The sequence below is a fragment of the Crocodylus siamensis genome, chromosome 2 (assembly GCF_052110815.1).
Source record: "Crocodylus siamensis isolate JL-2025a chromosome 2, ASM5211081v1, whole genome shotgun sequence".
Taxonomy (NCBI): Eukaryota; Metazoa; Chordata; order Crocodylia; family Crocodylidae; genus Crocodylus; species Crocodylus siamensis.
The window spans coordinates 240,031,229-240,056,156 of NC_143396.1; the positions used below are offsets into that span (position 1 = coordinate 240,031,229).

Here is a 24,928-nt window from a genome sequence, read left to right on the forward strand (position 1 = left end):
CTCTGTCCGTGGGTTTCTCTGGTAAATCAAGAAATCCATGTTTGACTCTGGTAAAAGGCAAAATCTGTGGTTTACTGTTTTTTCCATTGGAAACAGAAAACCTGAATCCCTGATAATCAGGTGTTTCATCTCCATATACTACTGTTAACAAGGATGTTATCTCTGGAGAAGACAAACTCTCCTTATGCCTGAAGAAGAGTGTTTGTGCCCGAAAGCTGCAAAGAACAATTCTTCCAACTATTTAGTTGCTCTAATAAAAGATACCACATCTACCTTTGTCTGCCTGTGATCTCTGGAGACACAAACCACAGTTTGAGAACTGAAACTAAGTATCACAGAGATGCTTAATGGGATTTTATAGAATCTAGATTGAGCACTGAGTCCCATTGGGTAGAGTGGGTTTCATTAATCTTTTACTAATCCACAGGGGAGCCTCTGGGAAGCCCATAAGATTGGGTCCCTAATATAGTCCATGGCCTGTTGTAACCTATTTATAAAACTTTTCTGAAATAGTATATAATTAGAAGTTATAATCCCTGTTCCATGATGAGGCTCAAGGTTCTTTGAGTAGATATGATATCTTTTATTAGACCAACTGAATATTCCATGTTGCCTTTGAGGTTTAACATATCTTGAATTAAAACTTCTTTATATGCTTATTTTTTTCAAAAGCATCTTAAAAAAATCAAAACATACGATTAAATAAAAAAATCTGATTGAAATAAATCAGTGTTCTTTATTTTTAAAAAATGTTGATTTTTATTCATCCTGCTAACAAGCAAGATTAATAGAAGTAGCATTAAATGAAGTTGTAAGTGAAAGGGAAAGGTCAAGCCTAAGTTAGTTAGATCAGCTCTTGGCCACCTAGATGAGCATTAGGTCAGTTGGCTTCATCTTGACTGTAGGGTGACTTAGGTGCATCCTTTTTACCATATTTGTGTTGTAATTTTTTATTTAGGAACTTCATATGGTTCATGTTTTGTTGACGGGATAACATTGGGTACTGCTTTAAGACAAGGTTACTCCTGAAGTAAACTCATGTTTAGGCTGAGGTTCCCTTCAGCTGATGTAAAAAGCTCCTTGCTTCTTTAGAACTTAGTCTCAAACTTGGGTAAGGCTGTCCCTAACACTGGCCACCCATTAGTGGCTTTTGATATTTTAGAACTTAGAAATTTGGGTTTTAAGATTCTTGTATTTAGGCTAAGTATTTTATTGGACTGTATAGATGCATGTATACAGATAGATTCCTGTTTTAAATTATTTGTGTTGTCAGTATTCAGTTTTTTAAAACTTTTAAAGTGTTTCTTGCATTTGTTCCTTTTGGGGGACTTTGTTCATTGGAGCAGGCTTTTTGAACTTCCTTTAATATGTGGGCCACCACTGGGCTAGGGGAGGGGTGGGGCAAGGAGGTACAGGCAATGTATCAACACATTCTGTAACTCCTCATTACTAGTTTAGTAATTGGTGAGTCATTTATATACAGTAAGCATACAAATGTTGCCTTTGCTACCATGTTAGTCACTTTGGCAATAAAGAAAAATGATTTTTTTGTCATGTGTTTGAAAAAAAAGGATATATTATTGCTAACATAAATCACAAAGCTTTGGGAAACTTTCACAGAAATGTTGACCATAAAAAATTTGTCAGCACTGGTCCCTGCACGAATTAGTCAGAATATCAGTTCCAGCACTGGTGTCTGTGTGGTAGAGTTTCTGCCTACCATGTGGGAGATCAGAGTTCAAGTCTCGTCTGGGTTGAGTAGGAGTGATTGAAATGACAGGGGGATAAATTCTTATGGATAGGTGTCTGACCCCAGCACTCCCCTGCCTAGACAGGGGGTTGGACTTGATGATCTGTTGAGGTCCCTTCCGACCCTAGCTAGCATCTATGAATCTATGAAACTGAACTTAAGAACTGAGTTAAGATCCTGTTATGCTGGTAGTAGATGCAATATTCTTTGGTTTGAATTTTTGTAATACTAATTTTGTCTCATTTTAGGGCATACCAAGAAAGAAGATTCCTTTCACAGCTCATCCAGAAATTTCTCTCTGTGCTAAAATCAATACCTGTCTCAGGTATGTAAGTGTGTGATCCCTTTATAGCATCTAAAATTGCCCACCCTTAAATTAAGGTACTTAAAATTACTAGTGACTTCTGAAAATCCTATTCATGGGTGTTTCACCCAAAATCTACTCTTGTTGTGGGCAAATGCTTCAGATCACTGGAATATTCAGCCTGTAATCTACTGTGTTAATCTAATACACAATAGTAGCTAACAAGCCTGTCAGCTCCAGGTGTTTAGTTCTTGTTGAAATATTGGAAATATGTTCACAGTTTTTAAAACCTGTGGCAAAAATATGTAATATCGAAGAATACAGGAGTTTCTGACTTCCTTTTTTTTCTTGTGCTTAGGTCCTGTTTCCATGGACCAAGTTCATTACTGTGAAAGATTCATTGAACTCACGATAGACTTAGAGGTAAGAAACCCATAGAACAAAATGTTTGACCTCAAGCGGTTATTATTTTAGGAATGAGCAAATACTCAATGTTTACTTTCAACTCTTTGCTTCCAGACTGTTTCAGACAGATATGGGTTAAACTTCTGTGTCTAGTGAACATGATTTTCTTATGTTATGTTACCAAAACTAGCCCAGGTAACTTAGCAAGTGTTGCCATATCCACTGAATAGTCCTGCAGAACTTGATCTTACCTACATTATAAGTCCTGGTTTGCACTGATGCAGTTTACCTCCATTTAGAAACTGGATTGACTGAACCTGTGCAAGTAGTTGCTTGCCTGTTTGTAATTAGGAGTTTGTGCAAGTGAGACTTACAGGTGACCATCAGTAGCTGTAATATAACTAAATTCCCAGTGTGGAGAAGAGACGGAACTTCAGCTGACCAGTTTAAAGCTGACTGTATTAGAACTGAGGCAGTAATTTTGTCAAACAAAATGTTCAAAGCTCTGAATCCATAACAAAAGCTGTCCATTAAGCCATTTCAAACAGTTCACTGGCAGCTTTAAAATGCATAGGTAGCTCTTAAAGCCAACTAATTTGTGGTTGTCCATCATTTCTTAAATTAAGTGTAGTTAGTGAGAACTTGTGGACTTGACAACGCTGTCCAAGAGACTCAAAAATTAGTCTGAAGATTTCATACTTAATTAAAAGTTTCAACTTTCTGATTATACACACAGTGAATAAGCCTTTGGGATAGGTAATGGCTTCATGTATTAAATAGTGTGATTGAATTCATTAAATGATAGTGGATGTAGCGCTGAAGGAAACTGCTTCTCTTGCCAAAACTTCGTGAGAACAAAAGATAGACAGATCTTATGGTGAAATGTTTGCATTGTCTAATGAAATAGAGGTTTTATAATTGACAAATTTCAGTTGATTTTAACTACTGAATATTATTTCATTTATATTATTTTAAATCATTTCAATGTTAGTAAACACACTGATGTTTACAGGAACAAAAAATATGGGTACTTCAGTTCATACTGAGTGATAAAGGGCATACAGCTGTTAAGTGTTTCTTTAATAAACTTTGCTAGGAGCTTGGTAACTAGAAACACCTACCTAATTATGAAAACCAAACTTTTGCAAATACAGGGTGAAATTCAAAGGAGGAGAATATGCTAAAATGGTAGCATGCTGAATATTAAACCAAAGGCTTATAAACAGTAAATTTTATGTTTGTCTTGTCTGTGCTTTGGGCAGTACAGGAGAGTTAGTGTCTGGATTGGAAGTGGCACATTAGAGTCATTAGGACAATCTGCGGCATAAGGAACATAAATAATATCACCTGCTAGTTACTCAGCATTTTATCTTTGCCTTTGTTTTCAAAATAAACAGGTAGGGAGCCAAAGTTTTCTAAAACACTGTATGATAAAACTGCTAATACAGAGTTATGTGTTCTAGGCCTTGTTGCCCACCCGGCGCTGGTTTAATACAGTATTAGATGACTCCCATCTTGTTGTTCACTGTTACCTGTCCAATCTTGCTAAAAGGGAAAAAGAGGGCCATCTCTTCTGCCAGGTAATCTTTAATGTTTATATTAATGAAGAGTTTCTCAAGTGAATGAAAATGTTTTTGTCTTTGTATTATGCAATTGTGCCCTTTGAAAAGAGAGAAACTCTCTCTTCTGGTGTGTGTTCATTTTCAGTTGCATTGAACTGTCTAAAGTAGCACAGTCCATTTCTTAGTTGGTTACATTCAGATAAACTTGGGTCTTGCCATCCAGAGGTGCTGCATGGGATTTTGATTCTTTTTTAAGGAATGGTACCTTTTGGGACCAAAATCCTGCTACTTTATAATGCTGTTTTTTAGTTTATCAGCCCTCTGTATTTGTGCAGACATAAGCTACTGACAGGTGTTCATTTCTGCTGGTAAGAATTTATTCCAGGATATTTTTCAGAGCTGGAGTGTTGTATATGCATTCCAGTCTCCTGGCTGGAGAGCTACACAGGGAAATTTTCTGGCCAGGGGTTGTTAGATCTGCTCAGTGGACCAGCTGTGTCTTTAGGGGAAGCCCATTAATTGACAGCCTGCCTTCTCCTGCCTGGGAAGGGAGCAAGCTGTAAAGAAGGAGCCCCTAGGTTTTAAATTACCTTTTGTTTAACCCAGGTAGGCTGGGCATAGGGTGATTTAAAGTCAGAGGCACAGGAAAGCAGGGCTTGGGATAGCTTTACCAACCCTGGGTCCTAGCCCTTTGGCTTCTAAATTGCCCCAGCTGGCAGCACACACAGAATTTAAGCCCTCAGGGAAGTGGGCAGGGTAGCATTTACAGTCTGAGAACAGGGTTAGCTTTCTCAGATCCTGTGGCTTTGTATTCCCCACCTCCAAGTGGTGGCAACACCTTCCCTGTCATGGTTCCAGGTCCTGTGGGATTTGCAATACTTGCCTCAGCCCAGCTGGATGATGGGAATGGCATTTAAAATCCAGGGGCTGGGAACTGGGGAATTGCTGGGGCACATTCTTCCAGGTCTAGAACCCAGGCACATCTGCCTCCTGAGTGAATGTTACTGAATCATGCATCACTAGGTTTTGTGTGTCGTGTTTCAGGTTTTAGACTCTTCTCCTGTTGCAGGAGAATGGCTCCCTGCACTTGTCCCACCAGTCACTGGTAGAATTGGGCAAGCTCCCCACAAGGCTCCCTGGTACCATCCAGCTGGATGGCTGTCAGGCAGCCAGTGATCTCCCTCCTTTCCTCTCCCTTGGAGGGAGAGGAGGAACTGTTGGATGCTTTCTGAATTGGAAAGAAGTGTTGGAAGAGATGGAACTTCCATTGAGGAAGAACCGTTTTTCTTTCACATAAAGCCCTTGAATGGATGTACACTCCTTGTGCTAGGAGATAGATAGGCTTTTCTCCCATACAGATGTAGCACCTATATGTGGCCATAGTGTTCCACATATTCCAAGAAGTTGTTGCATATTTTCATTTAATTTTTATTAGAGGGGTTCTTGAAATCCTACTTCAGTAATATAAAATTTGAATAGTGGCACTGTTAAAACTGCCCTCACCAGCTTATAACCAGCAGGTAAATTCATTGTCATTTCATTGCATTTCTTATGCAACTATTTATAGAGAGTACAGCTTAGTTATATAAATGAAGTTACTTTAAGATATATTTTTGCAGTTTCATCACACTGCAACTAAGCTAAGTTTCCTATAGGTTTGTTTATGGTGCTCAAATATGGTGTATGGAAGTCTTATACTGACACCCTGCCCAGTCAGCATGTACTATTTCTCAAATCCCAAGTACTGTAACTAGCTGCCTTAGTTTGCCTGTGTGTACTAATAAGCTCTGGTGAGAGGAAAAGCTTACTGGTGTGCACTCAGTATCATCCTAATGTTACTACATTTTCTGGTTCATGAAATACTATGCATGGAGCAGGTGTGGTTTGCTAGTACAGCATTGCCTTTATTATAATTGAACAGCACAGATGTAATCTGTGCAGCTGGTCTCTGCTTTAGCTTCTATATGAACATCTTTGATAACCATTGCTTTTTAATTGTTATTAATTCAGTCTCTCTTGAAGGAGATGGCTACCTTAAGGCGTGTGATTTTATCCTGCTTGTTAACGTTTGAATGTTTTTGAGATGTATTTTTCCAGGGTGGGCTTGGTTTAAATCAAGTCAATTTAAATCACTGGTCAGGAAGCCTTGACTTAATCCTTGGTTTCTACAAAAAGTGCATTATCTCTGGAGACAAGTCCACGGTTTGAGAACTGAAACTAAGCATCACAGAGATGCTTAGAAGGATCTTCTAGACCGGGGTGGGCAATTATTTTGGGCAGGGGGCCGCTTACTGAGTTTTGACAAGCCATTGAGGACCACATGACAGGCAGTCCAGGGCAGATAAATATTAATTTACTAAATTTTTTTAGGGGCCCCGCGGGCTGGATAGAATGCCTCGGCCGGACACATTCAGCCTCTGGGCCGCATTTGGCCACCCCTGTTTTAGACTGAGCACTGAGTTCCATTGGGTAGAATGGTTTTCTTTCATCTTTACTAATCTATATATGAGCCTTGGGGAAGCCTATAAGATTAGGTCCCTAATATAGTCCATGGTCTGTTTGATTTTTAAAGTATCTTAACAAAAGAATCGGAACATGATTACATTTAAAAAATCTGATTTTAAATTTAAAAATCAATTTTTTGTTTGGATTTTTTAAATCATTGATTTTTATCTACCCTGAATTGTCCTTTTTAAAGTGATACTCAGCATCCTCAGCATAAGTGTGTGCTGTTAAAAATGCTATCTTTCAGGTGGGATGTAAAGCCAAGGTCCTCATTACCCGTGTTCATTTAAAGATGCCTTGATACATTTTTCATACAATTATAAATACAAATACTTTGAATGGTGTTAATTAGACCATGAAATTATTTCCCTTTAGGTGTTCACAGCAAGTCAGAACTGCAACCTCTAAGGTTCTTTGATTTTTTACTGATCAAATAGTACTTGAATAATTAATTCTTTATACAAGTATATCCTTTGTCTAGCTATTCATCTGAATAGCTTTCAGTTTAATATGCCTGTGGACAGAAGGATAACATCTCCATATGGAGATCTATAATTAAATTGTACAACTCTGCATATGTTTGAACAGGTAGATGTTCTGGGTTATACTGTGATTGTCTTAAAATGTAGTAAAGCTGTCAGATTAAATAATTTTCAAGTTATTTTTGACATTGCTAATCAGTCCATTCAAGTGTTTTGTTGTTTTGCTTTAATGTCCACCTATATCTTGCTAAAAATGCATCTTCCAAGGTGTTTACATTTGTGAAGCTGGATTTAATCCCTTTTATTAACGGCCTTTTATTGCAGTTGTATACCCCATTGTCATACAATCTAAGTTGCACTTATACACCCCATTGTCATACACATCTCTAAACTTCATGTACTTTTATTTCAGCTTTTGGATATGCTTAAATTCTATACTGGCTTTGAAATCAATGACCAGACTGGAAATGCTTTGACTGCAAATGAAATGACTACAATTCACTATGACAGAATTACTTCTCTACAGGTAGGTAAAAGCCTGAGTTTCAGTTTTATTTTTTAAACCTGAATTTGCAACCAAGGTTGTGATTCTGGTGTTCTTAGAAAGAAACTTCTTGGTTTTTTTTCCTGTTGTATTCAAGGAATAGTGTTTAAACTAATATTTATTTTATATACCTTTACTCAAAGATCCTGAAAGCTTTCATGGAACACATTTCAAATTTTATGTGCGCAGATAGCCAGTCAGTATGTACAGATTAGTAGGTCTGTTTTTTGCTGTAAAACAGTACTCTTTCGAGTTTGGATCTTGTCAACTCATTAACTAACAAGGATCAGTCACGACTATTTGGACTGAAAAGCTAGGGGCACTAGACAGTGATTATTCAGTAGGTGGCACTTTCCTCAGCATAAGTGTGTGCTGTTAAAAGTGCTGTCTTTCAGGTGGGATGTAAAACCAAGGTCCTCATTACCTGTGTTCATTTAAAGATGCCTTGATACATTTCTCATACGATTATAAATACAAATACTTTGAATGGTGTTAATTAGACCATGAAATTGTTTCCCTTTAGGTGTTCACAGCAGGTCAGAACTGCAACCTCTAAGGTTCTTTGATTTTTTTCATATCCATTTTTACTTCAAAAATCAAGAAACCTTGGTGGATGAAATCCCTAAGTTTTTTATGGTCTTGTCATATCTTGCTTAGATTTAAATTGCTATCCTTTGTGAGGGTGTTTTCCAGCAGTATTGTCTAGTATTGAAATGCGTTTGGAAAAGTTGGAAAAGATGCACCTTAGTGAAGGAGGAAGTTAAAAAAATGAACATTTGCTTTGTGAAGAGTTGGCTTTTTTTATTCCTCCTCTGGTAGTGCTTTCATATATGCAGGAAGATGCAGTTCAAGAATATTCACATTTTGCTCCATTCTGTTTTTTTACTGCTTGTCAATGTATTTTGCACTGTTATATTTGGACTTAATATATAGACAATGTTGGTTGAATATCTCACTGAATTTTGTGGGCATTTTTAGAGAGCGGCTTTTGCACATTTCCCAGAACTCTATGATTTTGCTCTCTCAAACGTGGCAGCGGTTGACACACGTGATTCATTGTTGACGTTCTTTGGACCACTGAGGTAAAGCAACAAATTTAACTTTTCTTTTTCAAGTTTTGTCCGTCCTATCTTTTGGTTTTCCAGCCTCTGTCCTTCCCCGCCCCGTCCCAGCTGGTCAGTGCCTACCCCAGCCCCAGTCCCTCTCTCACTGCAGGGACCTCGATCTACTCCCCTGCCTGCCCCCACGCCCCTTCCCTTCCACCAAAACAGACTAACCAGCTGGACACTACCCTACAAGCTGCCAGGCTATGTATTGGAAATCTGATCGCTTTCGGCTGATTTGCCTCCTTAAAAATTGACTACCAGTATCAGCCCCAAGAACCTCTATCAGTGCACCTCTGCTTGCCTCCAATTGGCTGGGTGACTTTAGGCAAATAGTTTGTATTGCTTTTACTTGGCTGGGGAGTCTGAGGCCTTGTATACACTTACTTGGGTTATACTGAAAGAAGTTCTGACTGCAGATGGTGGCTGCCTCTGCAGAGTCTCTAAAAAGCTAACATATCCATGTGTTTCTGACTGCGCTGCAGTCCCACTGTAGCAGCTGCTTTAACTGATCACAAAAGGCCCTTTGGGAAGATACAAGTTGCTGAATTGGCTGCTACAGCCAGCAGAAGGAGCAGGAGTGTTTACATGCACTTTCTCAGGGGCAGTGGCAGTAACTCCTTCAGTGTGGAAGAGCTGGTATAAGCAGAAAATGGGAGTGTGGGGGGAGTTTGGTTATAGAGGACATGTACTCAAAAGTCTTTCATCAAAATGTTGTAGTGTAAATCAAGGATTCTCAGACCTAGTTTATCTGTCATTTATCTGGAGGTCTTTAATCTCTTGACTACATTGGAGCTGTGTGCAGTATAAATACTTATTGTCTGTAATTGTTTGAGGAAAAGTATCTGCATGTGTGTTTGCAGCATAAGGCCCCAGAGCAAAACTAGGCGTACCTCAAGACATTTCTTGGGGGATGAATGGTTGATAATTAGCCTGAACGTGAAGAATGATCTTGGTCCTAAGTTGTTGTTATATGGAGCATTAAGATCAGCGATGGAATTATTGATACCATGACAACATTTCTTGATTGGGAGGTGAGGGAAGGGAGGGGAGATGTAAAAAAACAAGCCATGTACTTGTTCCAAAAGTTAAGGTGCCTAACCACTGCTATTGAATCAGTGAAATAATGATGACAATTAAAACCTTAACTAGAAAATTTGACTGTGTTTTTCTGCTCTTGTATCCAAAGTCTTTCTGAATGGTGTTCCCCGGCTGTCATTTTTTTAATCACTTTTATAATTGTGTAAATGCTACATTGATCTTTCGTGGAAATTACCAGACTTCTTGATTAAAAAGAATTTATAAGCCATGCTAAGGCTTTTTTTCTTGGTATGTGTTTTTTATAGTTAGGTAACACAGGCCATTTAGGATGTTTTAACAGCTTTTGTAAAAGTAAAAAATTACATAGCAACAACTTTTGTCTGTTTTTATTCTATGCAGTTCAAACACGCTCCACCAGGTGGCATCATACCTCTGCTTGTTACCAACTTTACAGGAAGGGGAAGATACAAGCTATGAAAAAGAGTTGCTGCTAGAATTGCTGGTAAACCACACCAGTGCTACTTGAATTTCGTATTTGTTTTGATTTTTTTTTTTCCCCTCAACTGGAGTAAGATCACAAATACTGGCCAGGTCTACACAAGATGCTGACTGCAGTCGTTGCTGTGCAGTCATTTGGTTCCTGTTTATATAAACAGGTACTAAATGATTGAACTGTAACTGGAGTTACTGAGCAGTTAGTCGCACTAAGGAACAGCTTTTTGTGATGCTGACTGCACAGTAGCCCAAGACTACTGCACAGTAGCATCACATCACGCTTTTTGCCATGTGATGTTGCTGCGCAGTCAGCATCTCATGTAGACATGGTCACTGAAACTATAATACTGTAGGCTATGTAGGAGCTTTTAACTGAGAAAATTACTTACAAATGACAGTAATATAGTGATTTGGAAAATTGGAAATTATTCTATAATTTTAAATCAAGTTAACCACTCGTCTTTCTTTAAATGGGAAAATACAAAGTAGTCTCATTTCTTAGCCACAATTATGTTGGAGGCTGTCAGGAGAGTGCTGGGAGCAGGTGTTTGAGAGCTGATAAACATGTGTACATGCTTTCCTATCAGGCTACCTAGACTTGCATAAAAATATAGATGGGCTTTAATTTTGAAAGCTGCCTAGATCAGTGATTTTCAGCCTTTTTCATTTGTAGACCCCTAAAAAATTTTGAATGGCAGGCCAGACTCCTTTGAATTGTAAGTGTGGAGATTCACATACTTTTGATTGGTGTTGGGGTGTGGAGATTCACATGCTTTTGATTGGTGTTGGGGTCCACAGACCACAGGTTGAAAACCAGTGCCCTAGATGGATTTAGACACCAGTTGACAACTGAACATTCAGATACCTTAGGTGGTTTTTAAAAAAGCTCAACTTAAGTACACCAATGAGAGACATTTACAACGTTAGTAGATAGAAGGGGGGACCAAGGAATTCTGAAATGTTCAGTTAAGATATGTGGCATGTTAATGTATCCACTGCTCTGGTTGCTTTTCAGAGTTTCATTTTTATGTATCTGACTTTATTTTAAATTTTCAAGGTATTTTTTCTGTATTTGTATACAAGCAGCACTAAGTCTAATTGTGAATGCTCCTGCTGCCATTAAAAGATCTTAGTAGGTGGATTTTTTTTCCAAATGCGGGTTTTTATAAATATTGTTGAGTGTAAAATATCAAACATAACTGTTGTAAACAAAGATTGACATTGGGGAAAAAGATAGTAGAAAGTCCTTTACCTTCGTTTTAACTTTAAGCTCCGGAGAATTTTAGCTAAATGCTTCCAACATCATGTTTCTTTTGATTAATTAGCTGGGATAGGACATCTGTAGGTTGGTTTAAACGTCTACCATTGTCTTTTGTGGAGTAAAAATATATTTCTTAACACCCCATTACCCCTACCCTGGGTAATTCTTAAACCAAGACACCCAAATTGCAGTGAGACATTCTCATGTTCTATGCTGAAGCCATATGTGAGCTGATACTACTGGACTACATGTTAACTAATCTGTGATAATATCTTTGGTTTGATTTGTGTTCAATTGGAGTTGAAGTGTTTCAGAATGTTGATAATATATCACTGGGCCCCTGCCATATTCTTTATGGACCTGGTCTGTTAACTTCAATGAGCGTTTAAGAGTCATTTGCTATAAATAGGGCTTTTCTCTTTCTTAGGTGTCCCGTCATGAGCGTCGAATATCGCAGATTCAGCAGCTCAACCAGATGCCTCTGTATCCCACAGAGAAGATTATTTGGGATGAAAATATTGTCCCAACTGAGTACTATTCTGGAGAAGGTATGCTTGCTGAAAGACATTTAGCTCTTTCTTAAAGCTGTATAGTTCAGTGAACTTATGTGTCATTTTATTGGTCATTAAATATAGCTTGGTACCTTTAAAGTACTGCTCTATGGGTTCTCTTTGGGTATTTATTTTCATTTATATTTCAGTATTTGCTTTTTGCCTATTTTAGTATCATTTAACTTTTCTAGAAGAAAAGGTTTTATTTTTATTGACCATAAATTTCAGATGAAATTGGCATGTTCATTAGGAAGTAGCAAGAAAACATTTTTTTTAAAAGAGAGTTTTGTTTTGACCATGGCTTTCTGACTTGCCATGCTGCTACTGTTTAGGTATCCCTAAACTCTAGTGTGTATCCTCAGAACTAACAATAATTATAAAATTGCATTAGCTCAGAAAAGATTATCAAAAACATTTGAAAAATGTGTTAAATAGTTCAGTTTCCATGTGCTATTAATGGAGATATTAAATATTTAAACATATTTCCATAACTTTCAGTCATTTATTCTTAGCCAGTATACCATGGTACCCTCAGGTGCCACTTAATAGTAGGCATGCAGACATCTACATGTGATTAATGAGATAAATCCAGATTTCCAGTAGGAATACATAATGTCAAAAATATCCTGGACTGTTGTGGTCTTTCTGACTTTGCGACAGAAGAATTTCTGTTACTTTTTCTGTAATCAAGAAATGAATTGAAGTTAAGAGTTGGCAATATCTGAGGTATACCTTAAGACAAAGGAAGGTTGAGAACCACTGCTGTAAGTATAATATGACTGTCTTAATTTATTGTAGAATAGCTCTATTAGGTGCTTTCATATTGGGCATTTATCTCTATCATAACAAAAAAACTAAGTGAAAGCATGCGTGTGAGAGTTTTCCTGCACTGAGTTCATGTGGCTGGACCTAGCACACCCTGCGACAGCCCAGAGTCATCACTGTAGTCTCGGGCGTGGAGCATGTCTGATATTTGGAGAGTCTGAGTTGCCTCTGCTGAATCTACATGAAATTTGGGTACTTTTTTACAAATTTGGCATATTTTTATGAGGAGTGCAACAGCATATCCTTAACAGAATGGCACCTCTTACCAAATTTCATAGGAAGTAGGGTTGGAAGGGACCTGAGCAGATCGTCAAGTACGACCCTCTGCCATAGCAGGAAAGAGTACTGGGGTCAAATGACCCCAGCAAGGTGATTGTCTAGCCTCCTCTTAAAGACCCCCAGGGTAGGAGCCAGCACCACTTCGCTTGGAAGTTGGTTCCGGATCCTAGCCGCCCTGACAGTGAAGTAGCGCCTCCTGATATCTAGCCTAAATCTACCCTCTGCCAGCTTGTGACCGTTATTCCTGGTCGCTCCTGGTAGTGCTCGGGGGAACAGGGACTCCCCCAATGCCTGCTGGTCCCCTCTGACTAGTTTGTAACAGGCCACTAGATCCCCCCTCAGCCTTCTCTTGTGGAAGCTGAACAGGTTCAGGTCCTGCAGCCTCACCTCATAGGGCTTGCCCTGCTGCCCCCTGACCTTGTGAGTGGCCCTCCTCTGGACCTTCTCCATGTTGTCCACATCCCTCCTGAAGTGCAGCACCCAGAACTGGACGCAGTACTCTAGCTGTGGCCTGACCAGTACCGCACAGAGGGGGAGTATCACCTCCCTGGACCTGCTTGAGATGCATCTGTGGATGCATGATAAGGTGCAGTTGGCCTTCCTGACTGGATCCCCACACTGCCAGACCATGTTCATCTTGGCATCAGTGATGACTCCAAGATCCTTTTCTGCCTCTGCACTGATGAGAAGGGAGTTCCCCAACCTGTAGGTCTGCTGCTGGTTCTTCCTCCCCAGGTGCATCACCTTGCACTTGTCTGTGTTGAATCTCATCCTATTCTCGTCCGCCCACCCCTGTAACCTGTCTAGGTCCTATTGTAGCCTATTCCTTCCTTCTAGCGTGCCCACACCCCCCACATCTTAGTGTCATCAGAAAATTTGAACAGGGTGCTTTTTACGCCCTCGTCCAAGTCACTGATGAAGATGTTGAACAGTGCAGGCCTGAGGACTGAGCCCTGCGTAAGCCCACTGCCCACGTCCTTCCAGGTCAAAAACGACCCATCCACCACCACTCTCTGGGTGCGGCCCTCCAGCCAGTTGGCGACCCATTTGACTGTGTGGGTCTCGACACCACAGTCCCCCAGTTTCCTAATGAGAATGGGGTGAGAGACAGTATTGAAGGCCTTCTGAAAATCCAGGAAGACTATGTCCACTGCTACCCCTGCATCTAAGGATTTGGTCACAGAAGGCCACTAGGTTGATCTGACAGGACCTGCTGCTAATGAAACTGCGTTGTGGACATGTGCCAGAATGATTCTCTCAAAAAGTTTACCCAGGATTGAGGTAAGACTAACTGGCCTATAGTTTCCCAGGTTCTCCTTCCTCCCTTTTGAATGAGTCCAGAGTAGGTGCTTGCACCACTTCCGCGGGGAGTCTGTTTCAAATTCTTGCTCCAGAGACTACCAGAACTTCTTTGTTTAAATATGGACAAAGCAAACTTATTTTTTTCTAGCAGCAGATGAGTCACTTTTGTTGACTTCACTTTTTTTCTGAGTGGTAAATGTATGCTTGGAATGGCTTCATAAGGAGAGGGAGGCTGCTGCTGGGGAGTGGACAGCAACTGTTTCACTGACTTACAAGTGTATGAGCCAGTAGCAATACAAGTTAACCAGAATTGCTCCAGCTTTAACCTTGCTTCATCCAGGATCACATTTGTAGTGATTTAGCTTACTTCTGTCCCTACAGGATCCTGTGGTGTGGCCAAGCATCAGCAGACTTACACCTCCTCTTTTGAAGCTTTTCCTTGTGTATGCTTGTCCATGTCCTCTGGCAGATGCTTAGCATAAAAAACAAAAGTTCAGAAGACCATAAATTTGTTCTAATTTTCCATATATAGAATCTAATCTAATTCACCCCTCCCACTACTGCAGGAGGGAGGCAGGTGGTAGGGGGAGGTCATTGCCCTGTGCTTGTGATTGCCTCCCGGCCACCACTGTCCCCTGTCTGCCCCCCTTCTCTCAATCTATGGCTCTCCTTGCTTCCACCCCAGCTTCTGCTCTGTGCCTGTAGGCTCCATCCCTGTTCTAGCGTGGGACACTGAGCATGGCCCCAGCCCAGCCCCCCTGACAGCCATGAGTCGCTGGCTTGGGGCTGTGCTCAGTGTCCCAGGCTGCAGTGTGCATGGAGCCTGCTGGCTCAGAGCAAAGATAGGGGCTTAGCTTCAGCAAAAGAGGTTAAGCCATAGTGGTTTACCTTATGGAATTTATGGGGATAAAAGCATTCACACATAGGCAGTTGCCTCAGTGCTTTTGGCATATGGTAAAGTCTCACGTTCTTTTGTCTCATGGTAAATTGTAGCTTGGGTGTAGTGATTCAAGGTTTCAGTGATTTCATTATCATTGTATCATTTATCATTGGTATTATGATTGCTTCTGTTGAAAAAATTAAATTGTGGATAATTTGCTGTAACAGTGCAAAGATAAGTGCCGTTTCATAGTTTCTAGGGTCAGAAGGGACCTGAGCAGATCATCTAGTCTGACCTCCTGCCATTGCAGGAGAGAATACTGGGGTCAAACGACCCCAGCAAGATGTTCATCTAACCTCCTCTTAAACATCCCCAGGGTAGGAGCCTGCACCACTTCTCTTGGAAGTTGGTTCCAGACCCTAGCCGCCCCGACCGTGAAGTAGCGCCTCCTGATATCTAACCTAAACCTACCCTCTGCCAGCTTGTGACCATTATTCCTGGTCACTCCTGGCAGTGCTCGGGGGAACAGTGACTCCCCCAATGCCTGCTGATCCCCCCTGACTAGTTTATAACAGGCCACAAGATCCCCCCTCAGCCTTCTCTTGTGGAGGCTGAACAGGTTCGGGTCCCGTAGCCTCTCATAGGGCCTGCCCTGTTATCCCCTGATCATACGAGTGGCCCTCCTCTGGGTCCTCACTATGCTGTTGACATCCCTCTTGAAGTGGACGCAGTACTCCAACTGCAGCCTGACCAGTACCGCATAGAGGGGGAGGATCACCTCTTTGGACCTGCTCGAGATGCATCAGTGGATGCATGACAAGGTGCGGTTGGCCTTCCTAACTGCCTTCCCACACTGCCGGCCCATGTTCATCTTGGAGTCAGTGATGACCCCCAGATCCTTTTCTGCCTCCGTGCTGACAAGAGGGGAGTTACCTAACCTGTAGGTATGGTGCCGGTTGTTCCTCCCGAGGTGCATCACCTTGCACTTGTCTGTGTTGAAACCCATCCTATTCTCGTTCGCCTACCCTTGTAACCTGTCTAGGTCTGATTGTAGCCTGTTGCATCCTTGCAGTGTGCCCACGTCCCCCCACATCTTAGTGTCATCAGCAAATTTGAACAGGGTGCTTTTTACCCCCTCGTCCAAATCTCTGATGAAGATGTTGAACAGCACGGGCCCGAGGACCGAGCCCTGCAGAACCCCACTGCCCACGTCCTTCCAGGTTGAGAAGGACCCATCCACTACCACCCTCTGGGTGTGGCCCTCCAGCCAGTTGGCGACCCATTTGACTGTGTGGGTGTCTACACCACAGCCCCCCAGTTTCTTAATGAGAATGGGGTGAGAGACAGTGTCAAAAGCCTTCCAGAAGTCCAGGAAGACTATATCCACTGCTACCCCTGCATCTAATGATCTGGTGATCTGATCGTAAAAGGCGACCAGGTTGGTCTGACAGGACATGCCACTGATGAACCCGTGTTGGTTGCCCCTAAGCATGCAGTCCCCTGCTGGCCCCTCCTGGATGTGTGCCAGCATAATTTTCTCGAATAGCTTGCCTAGGATCGAGGTAAGACTAACCGGCCTATAGTTTCCCGGGTCCTCCTTCCTGCCTTTTTTGAAGATGGGAACCACGTTGACCCTCTTCCAGTCCTCTGGTACTTCACCAGAGCACCACGAGTGCTCGTAAAGCCGTGCCAGGGGACTTGCAATGACCTCAGCCAGTTCCTTTAGAAGTCTAGGGTGGAGATCATCTGGACCAGCTGACTTAAATACGTCCAACCTTATTTTAAGCACTATAGTTGTGTGCTGATATTCCATCAACAGGAGTAAAATAGTATAGCTAGATCAGGTAAGAAAACTGAAAAAAAGGGCTTATACCTGTTCTGTACAGTGTGTTTTTTATTTAAAATTTTTTTTTTCTGTGTTGTGACGTTAGCTCAGTAATGGAGTTGCATATGGTATTTGTGACTAAATAAAACCAGTACGTTTGTTGGGTTAAAAGAAAGTAAATTCTAATCCTTCTAATGCCTCTCTCTCATAGGTTGTCTCGCTCTTCCTAAACTGAATTTACAGTTTTTGACTCTTCATGACTACCTGCTACGGAACTTCAATCTTTTCCGCTTAGAGTCTACTTATGAGATCAGACAGGACATTGAGGATAGTGTCAGCAGGATGAAACCTTGGTAATTTTGGTTAAAACAAATGAAACCCCCAGATTTTTGAAAATAAGTAATTGGTGTCGTGTTAAAATTTAAAAAATAAAAAAGTCACCCCAGCAGTAACCAGCTGATCTAGCTATATGATATACAATAGGAATATTATATATTATAGTATATGTGATATAAAATATTTTGTTGCACCAGTTTTGTGTGTAAGATTCTTTTAATTATGTTATGAAAATATGGTTTGGTCCTGTAGGAGGATATACTTGTAAGAGTTTTTGACCGCTGTATTTTGAAAGGTATTTCTAGACACATCGTGATAATATTTTTGTTAGTTGCTAATAACAAAATTTCACTACATTGGAATTGTTCTTAATATCATGCAAATTATCAACAGTTATATGTTGGATTTGGAAAAACACTTGGTCTTGATAGAACCATATTCCCATAATGTCTATAAAAACATCATCAGTGACTTTGTTAGGACAGTGTTCAGTGCTTGTGAAAATATTACTTGGATGTCATCATTCTCTTGTTTCCTTCATGAATCAATTACAGCTGTGTATGGAATGGTATCTGTTTCATACCCTGTAGCTTTTCCATTTGTAGTAGTTTCTTTCTGCTTGGGCGATTTTGTTTTTTAAGACATCAATTCAGAGTTTACCAATATCCTGACAAGACTAGAAGAATATGCAATTAAAAAGTACATTTGCATTATTATGTTTTGGTTCTTGTTTACAGGATGCACCAAAATTACTTTAGCGACCTCAAATTCTGATATTCTACTTTTTATTTTTTAATAACAGGAGCAGATTTTGATATTTAAAATAAAGCTGTTTAAAAAATCAGAATGCTTGACTGAATAATGGCTCTAATGTAATGTTACTTTTTAGGCTGTCGGAATATGGAGGTGTTGTGTTTGGTGGATGGGCAAGGATGGCACAACCCATTGTCTCGTTTACTGTTGTAGAAGTCGCAAAGCCCAACATTGGTGAAAACTGGCCTATGCGAGTGAGAGCAGATGTTACAATCAATTTAAATGTCAGAGATAACATCAAAGATGAATGGGAAGGTACTTGTTTTTTGTTCAGCAATAAAGCACTTTTCAATTTGATTTTAAGTATCAGTATTTGGAATGAATATAGTGAACTCATAATATCTGTACAGTGTTGAATATCCTTGTCCTGTTTTTTTTTCTATAGCAGTAGCTATACCAGGGTTAGGCCTGGGCTATAGAGTTTAGTTTTAACAGGAGCTTCACAACTGCTACTATACTCTTTCCCAGCTCAGAGAGCTTTCTCTTGTGTCTTAAGTCCTGTTTTAAATTCTCATGCAGTCTAAAACCATGAACCCTAGCCTTGAAAGTAGTTATGACATAACTGCTGCAAACTTTCCTCCTAATACTCAGAAGAAAGGTTCTGGTTGATGACTAAAGTTTAAATGACTACATTAGGTGAGTGATGTTCTCGATAATGGAGTTGGGCAGTTTGTACCTATTTTTTATACTGTGATCCATTCCACATGTTGGAAATATCCCATTTTTTTTATGGCAGGCTGATAGCCATTATGAGGTCCTCTGTTTGCACTTTCCATCAATCTAAATCTTTATGAAGTTTTCAGGTATGTAAACTATCATTAATTAGTAGGCATCCATAACATAAAACATGAAAATGTCAATAAAACTGCCCTGGGATGTGTCAACAGTTGAGATTTGCATCAAGAATTTTTTGATCTGTAAAACTGCCTTGTGAGGGGTCAGCAGTTGAGATTTGAATCCAGGATTTAAGTGTAAAACTATAGTACCTGAACTAAAAGACCTGCTCTGTTTACTCAGAGTCAGTAGCATACCCAACACTATAACTTTTGCCTTGCCTAGGATTTAAAGGTGCAACATGTTGGATAATGCACTAGTTTAGGTAAAGTCTAAGTAGTTGAACTTCTAAAGAGAGCCATAGTGAGTAAGTATGGGTTATATTAAACAAAATGGAAAATATGATATGAAAGCTGCTCTCTACCTAGGCAGGGCAAAAGGATCTCTTCCTCATCAGCCTTTTAATCTTTTATATTCTGGACCATTAATATGTCTTAACCAATTTGGCACCTTCTTAAACTCTACAAAGATGTGCCACCTACAGTTTCATGCTTTCATCCACTGCATTAGTCTCTCACTTTAAAGTGTTGCTTTTGAAAGAACACAGTTAATGTATTTCCTCCTATGCAGAAACTACCCATTCCCCTTAGCATGTTAGTGTGTTGTTTATCCAACTAGCAAAACTACCATATGAACCACTATTAAGACTGTACATGTTTTCTAGCTGAGTAGGAGGTAGATCAGGCTATAAAAATCGTTCCAGTGGTGCAGTACTTCTCTGGGACTGCAAATTCACAACAAGAAAATGATGGCTTTTACAGAGGTGTACTATACTATATTTACTTGGCTCCAGAACAAGGTTGTTTTTTTGGACTATTTAACAGGCTGCAAGGGCCAGGCCCAAAGGGAGGTAGGTTGCAAGAGGCAAGGGGCAGGTTGCCTGCCTCTCATTGCTTCTTCCATTGCCTGTCCCCTGTTATTTTTCCCTGCTTCAGTGGTTGTGGGATGAATTTAAGACAATCCTTCAATAATTAGATTTGATTCATAGAAAACTGTAGCAAATTTATAAATTTTCCATGTGTAGAATCTATTGGGGGTCATCTTAAATTCAGGGTCATCTTGGATTTGGGTAAATACAGTTTAATTTTTGAGGGCGCAGGCCTACTGATTTAGATAGGCTCTTTGCCATTATCTCCAAAGCAAGTTTGCCCGTATTGGGGGTTGGCAACAGTTCTTGTGTGGCAGGGCTGAAATAACATAGCTCAATCTGAGGTGGGGTGGTGCTTCCCTCTTAGCTGTTACCTGTGTATGTGACCCAAACACTACAGGAACCTCCCACTACCAGAATGCAGCTGAATGGATCCAGTGCTGAAATGCTACTCATTGTCTGCCTGGTGAAGCCCAGATAAATCATTTAGCAAGCCAAATCTGGTCTGCATACCATAGCTTTCTGACCTCTCGCCTATCTCAATGTTGTATTGTTATTTGGATAATTACCATCATGTGTCTGCCACTCCTGGGAATTTTAAATATCTGCCTTTCATTTTCATTTTAAAGAATGCCTTTGTATTTGAGATACTTTGACAAGTTAAAAATGGCGAGTCCATAATTTATTAATAAATCCTACCAATAGAGATGACCAAAGCGCTCCATAAATAAGACTTGTGGGACTGTTGACATGACAGCTGCTCAGTTGGATATGTCACTGAAGCAAAGTCAAGGTGCTGAATATTTCAGTTACACATACCATTTAAGTTATGATAGAACTCAATTTGTGTAATAAGGCAATGCTCTGCCTGCTAACAAGAAGAGATCAGACAAAAAGTTGGAAGGATGTAGCACATACTATTGGTGCCCCATTATCAACTGTAGAACACATCTGCTTTATTTTATAATAAATTTGAAGGGTATGTTTTGACTTAAAATCTGTTTTTCTCAGACCGGGCCTTTTGAATATTGGCAATTCTTGAATGCAGCATCATAGATCCTATATTTCCCAGTACAGTTTATAGGCAACAATTTGTTGCTTGGAGAAATAAACCTGAGTTGACCTTCTTGGCAAGCTGCACAGATACAAGTATTCCTATTCTGGAGACACCTGTTGAATGTGCTGGAGTTGGATAATGTGTTTATCTGTAAAGGCTGTCATGAAGCACGTATGTTGAAATTGGATCATGCAATAGTGTTGTTTGTGTATAGCAATAAAAATAACTTTTAGATTGTGATTGATAGGATTTTAAGTCTCAACTCAGGTTTGGTTATGTAACAGTTTTTTTGTAGTAGTAGTAATATTTCCATATTAGGGCAATTGATGTCAGATGGAGAAAAAAGGGTAGGAATTCTTGTATGGAATAGAAAGCCAACAGCAAGTATGTACACAATAATCAGAATATGAGCCAAGGTATTGTCCAAAAAGCTGGATGTTGGACATATATGTAGAATGTTTGATATTACTTATATGCAGAAAGTTGTGCAAAAAATAGATAAAGTTTTCAGGGGGGGTACCATGAGCCCAGATTGAATGTTGAGAGAATGTTATTATAGTTCAAACCTTTCTCTCCTGTCCCCCATTTCCATAGGCTTAATTTTTTCATACTCTTTTTAGGAAGCTCTCTAATGCTAACTTATATAAAAGTGGACTGATCCTATAGTTGCTTCCTCTTTTTTTCCTGTCCTCTTTGTTAAGTGGTATCTTGCCAGAAAGTCAGATTTACATTTTTTATTTGAACTTTTAAATACAGTTATTTGCTGATTACCTGACAGTCTGGTCTGGTCTGGTCTGGAGTAATTTTGTAGTAGTTAGATTTCCATCATTCTTGATCTTTTCCTACTTGTCCCACAGTTCGTGATTAAGTAAAAATAACAATTATATGAATATAATGTGTCCATAGAAACTTTAAAGTACATTTATGGGAAGTTTATAATCCTAGCGGTGTTTGTAGCTATAGTGTTTTGTTTATGTAATTTATTAATTCGATTAATTAAATTATTTGATGATTAACAAGTAATTGTAAATGTTAGTGTATTTAAATGTAAATATACATCTGTCTTACAGGGAGCTGCATTAAACTTCCACATTATTTATTATTCTTAATGTCTGTAGCCCCATGGCTGCACGGCTGTTTAAATTGCAAAATAAGAAAATAGTTCATCTCTGGGATTAACATACATATTTGTTAACATTTATATTGGGAAGGTCATAAGATCACAGAGATCAGCAGCTGCTAATAAGAATGAAGGACAGGGATTCTTATTTTGCTCCTGATTTAGCAAGGCACACATGTGCCTAAATTTTAAGTATGTGAGTAGTCTCAGTAGCCTAACTATACTAATGGACTTTAAATTAAATAAAACCCTGAAGCATTCTGCTGAATCAGGGTCTAGCAGGAGAATTTACTGTATCACATCACCCCATTTTTCCCCTTATTTTTATAGTATTTTGTGAGTGTATTTTTATACAATTCTGCATAAGCTAAGGATTATTCCAGTAAGTAGAAAAGACAACTGATTCTGGACCCTCTGTAAGTAAAGCACATGCCTTAAAACAGCATGCTCTAAATACTAAACAGATATCACTCCTGATCTTACTTGAAAGTCAAAAACGGGGGGCAGGGGTTTCCTGTTTTATAATGTTCCAGTTGCTTGTAAATGAACCAATGCAGCAAATATTAGTGAATAAACCAAGTACTGTATTTTCAATCAGGTCTCCGTAAACATGACGTTTGTTTTTTGATTACGGTTCGTCCAACACAACCTTATGGCACAAAATTTGATCGAAGGCGACCCTTTGTGGAGCAAATTGGCCTAGTGTATGTCAGGGGATGTGAAATCCAAGGCATGTTGGATGATAAAGGCCGTGTCATTGAAGAAGGTAGGAAGATGCTTTATTGTTTTTTTGATAGACAAAGTATTTATTTTGAGAGGTAGCTAATGACTTCTCTCATGTTTTAACTGAAAAATACTACAATATTAACCGTATTAATAATTTTAAAAAATATTACCATGCTCAAAAAATCCTTTGTGTATGTCTTCGGAAAAGATGATGAGGCATTTTTTTCAGATGGTATAAATCGTTATAGTTCCATAGTCCACAGTGTTTTCTTTCTGTTAAAATAAAATGGATGTGTTTGTAAAACATTTTTAGGCATAATGTGAAAGCGTGCCAGTAAACTAATTGTGATGTCTTCTAAAGATTCACAGAAATCATCTGCACACTGTGAATTTATCCAGTTCAATGCTGATTTACTCTTAATTTGCTTTCAGCATGATTTCTTTCTTTTATCTGATTCCCATTTCTTTTTCAGGGCCTGAACCCAAGCCAAGACTTAAAGGAGACTCTAGAACTTACAGAGTGTTTCTAGATCCTAATCAGTATCAGCAGGACATGACAAATACAATTCAAAATAGAACAGAAGATGTCTATGAGACATTTAATATAATCATGAGGAGAAAGCCAAAAGAGAACAACTTTAAGGTAAGTCACCATACAGTTATTCTTTAGGATAATAGCTATCCAAATGTGTTAACAGTTCTTGAAACCTACAGGCTTGATTTTTACTGAGGGTGACCTTTTTCAGTGGACAAAAAATGGTTGGATTTAATTTCCCTAATAAACTACTATTATTAAAACAAAATCTTTGAAGACCTTTATTTTGAAATAAAGTCCTTAAACATATACAGTTTGGACAGTTAGAGATTTGTTTTCAGCTGTCACTTGAGACATCTTGGCAGGTTTAAGTTTGAACAAGATTATCTTTTTAGATAATATTATAATGAGTGCTATGAATTGTTTAGTTATGTATTGCTGCTTATCTTGTTACGTTTTTAAAGATTTTTTTAATCTAAAGCTACAATTCCCAAAACGTAGTAATGCATATTGCCTCCACTAAGAGAATAACATAGGAGCAAATGTCAGCATTCAACAGATTCAGTAGACACGGGATATTTTTAAGTTATGTTTTTGCTTCTTTAAGTAGTGTCATGTTTTAGTGTTTTTCTTAATTGGTATGTTGCTTCTCATTTAATTAGTTTGATACGCAATTTAATAAGTAATCTTTCTCAGACTTCAGAGTTTTCCGTGCACATATTTACATTTACCTAAAGACTAGTTGCAGACAGGTTTCTGATGATAAATATTGTGGTCACAGAGAGAGTGCATTTAGAGAAAAATAGTCTGAAAACAGTACACATTTTTATGGGCTCCTCTCCTTTCTCTTCTTTGTATCTTTTCTGCATCCTCGTTTTAAATTCTTTTTCAGTCTCAAAAAGGTAGACATACATTATGTCCATTTCTTGAATGGGTATAGCAATGCATCTCTTCCTGGAACAAATTGCACTTCTTGTAGAATAACTTCTTACTTGTCTGATGGGGCCCACATGGGGAGATGCAGTAACTAAATCAAGTAGTTTTGTGATTGGAGGAAGGTGAGGATGAGAACAATACTCTTTTCTATCCACATCAGCATAAGTTATTGTCATGCATAGTTTAATTATTAATTCATTGTTGTTGGTATTCTTTATAGAATTACTAAAGGAGCCCCCATACACTTGATATTATTTAGAGTCTTCAGTAGCTAACAAGAGTTTGTATTTTGAGAGTCACTAGGATCAGGGACCGCTAAATTTTGAGTAATCGAGAGGTTTTCAAATTTAAAGCGCAGCATTGATTTTTCATCTTGCATTAGAATAAGAGCATTTTACCCTGTTCTGTTTCTAAATGCTTTTGTTCAGTGTTCTTTTATGTTCTACAGTCTTGGCAAAAGAACAGACGATGCAATTTTTTTTCTCTTTAGATAATATTATAACGAGTGCTATGAATTAATTAGTTATGTATTGCTGCTTATCCTGAGTAGCTATACCTGCATTTTTATCAGCATTTCATTTGAGATAAC

At 39.2% G+C, this 24,928-nt stretch overlaps 1 protein-coding gene across 1 annotated transcript in view; it reads left to right on the forward strand.

Moving 5' to 3' along the window:
- The window catches only part of AQR (aquarius intron-binding spliceosomal factor), a 97,030-nt gene that overhangs the window by 16,013 nt on the left and 56,089 nt on the right, over positions 1-24,928 (forward strand). The window contains exons 9-19 of the mRNA XM_090033522.1: positions 1,999-2,075; positions 2,413-2,477; positions 3,923-4,039; positions 7,421-7,534; positions 8,531-8,634; positions 10,096-10,198; positions 11,880-12,000; positions 17,326-17,467; positions 18,340-18,518; positions 22,741-22,908; positions 23,342-23,511. Coding sequence (XP_089889648.1) covers positions 1,999-2,075; positions 2,413-2,477; positions 3,923-4,039; positions 7,421-7,534; positions 8,531-8,634; positions 10,096-10,198; positions 11,880-12,000; positions 17,326-17,467; positions 18,340-18,518; positions 22,741-22,908; positions 23,342-23,511 — 1,360 coding nt within the window. The remainder of the gene's footprint in view (positions 1-1,998; positions 2,076-2,412; positions 2,478-3,922; positions 4,040-7,420; positions 7,535-8,530; positions 8,635-10,095; positions 10,199-11,879; positions 12,001-17,325; positions 17,468-18,339; positions 18,519-22,740; positions 22,909-23,341; positions 23,512-24,928) is intronic.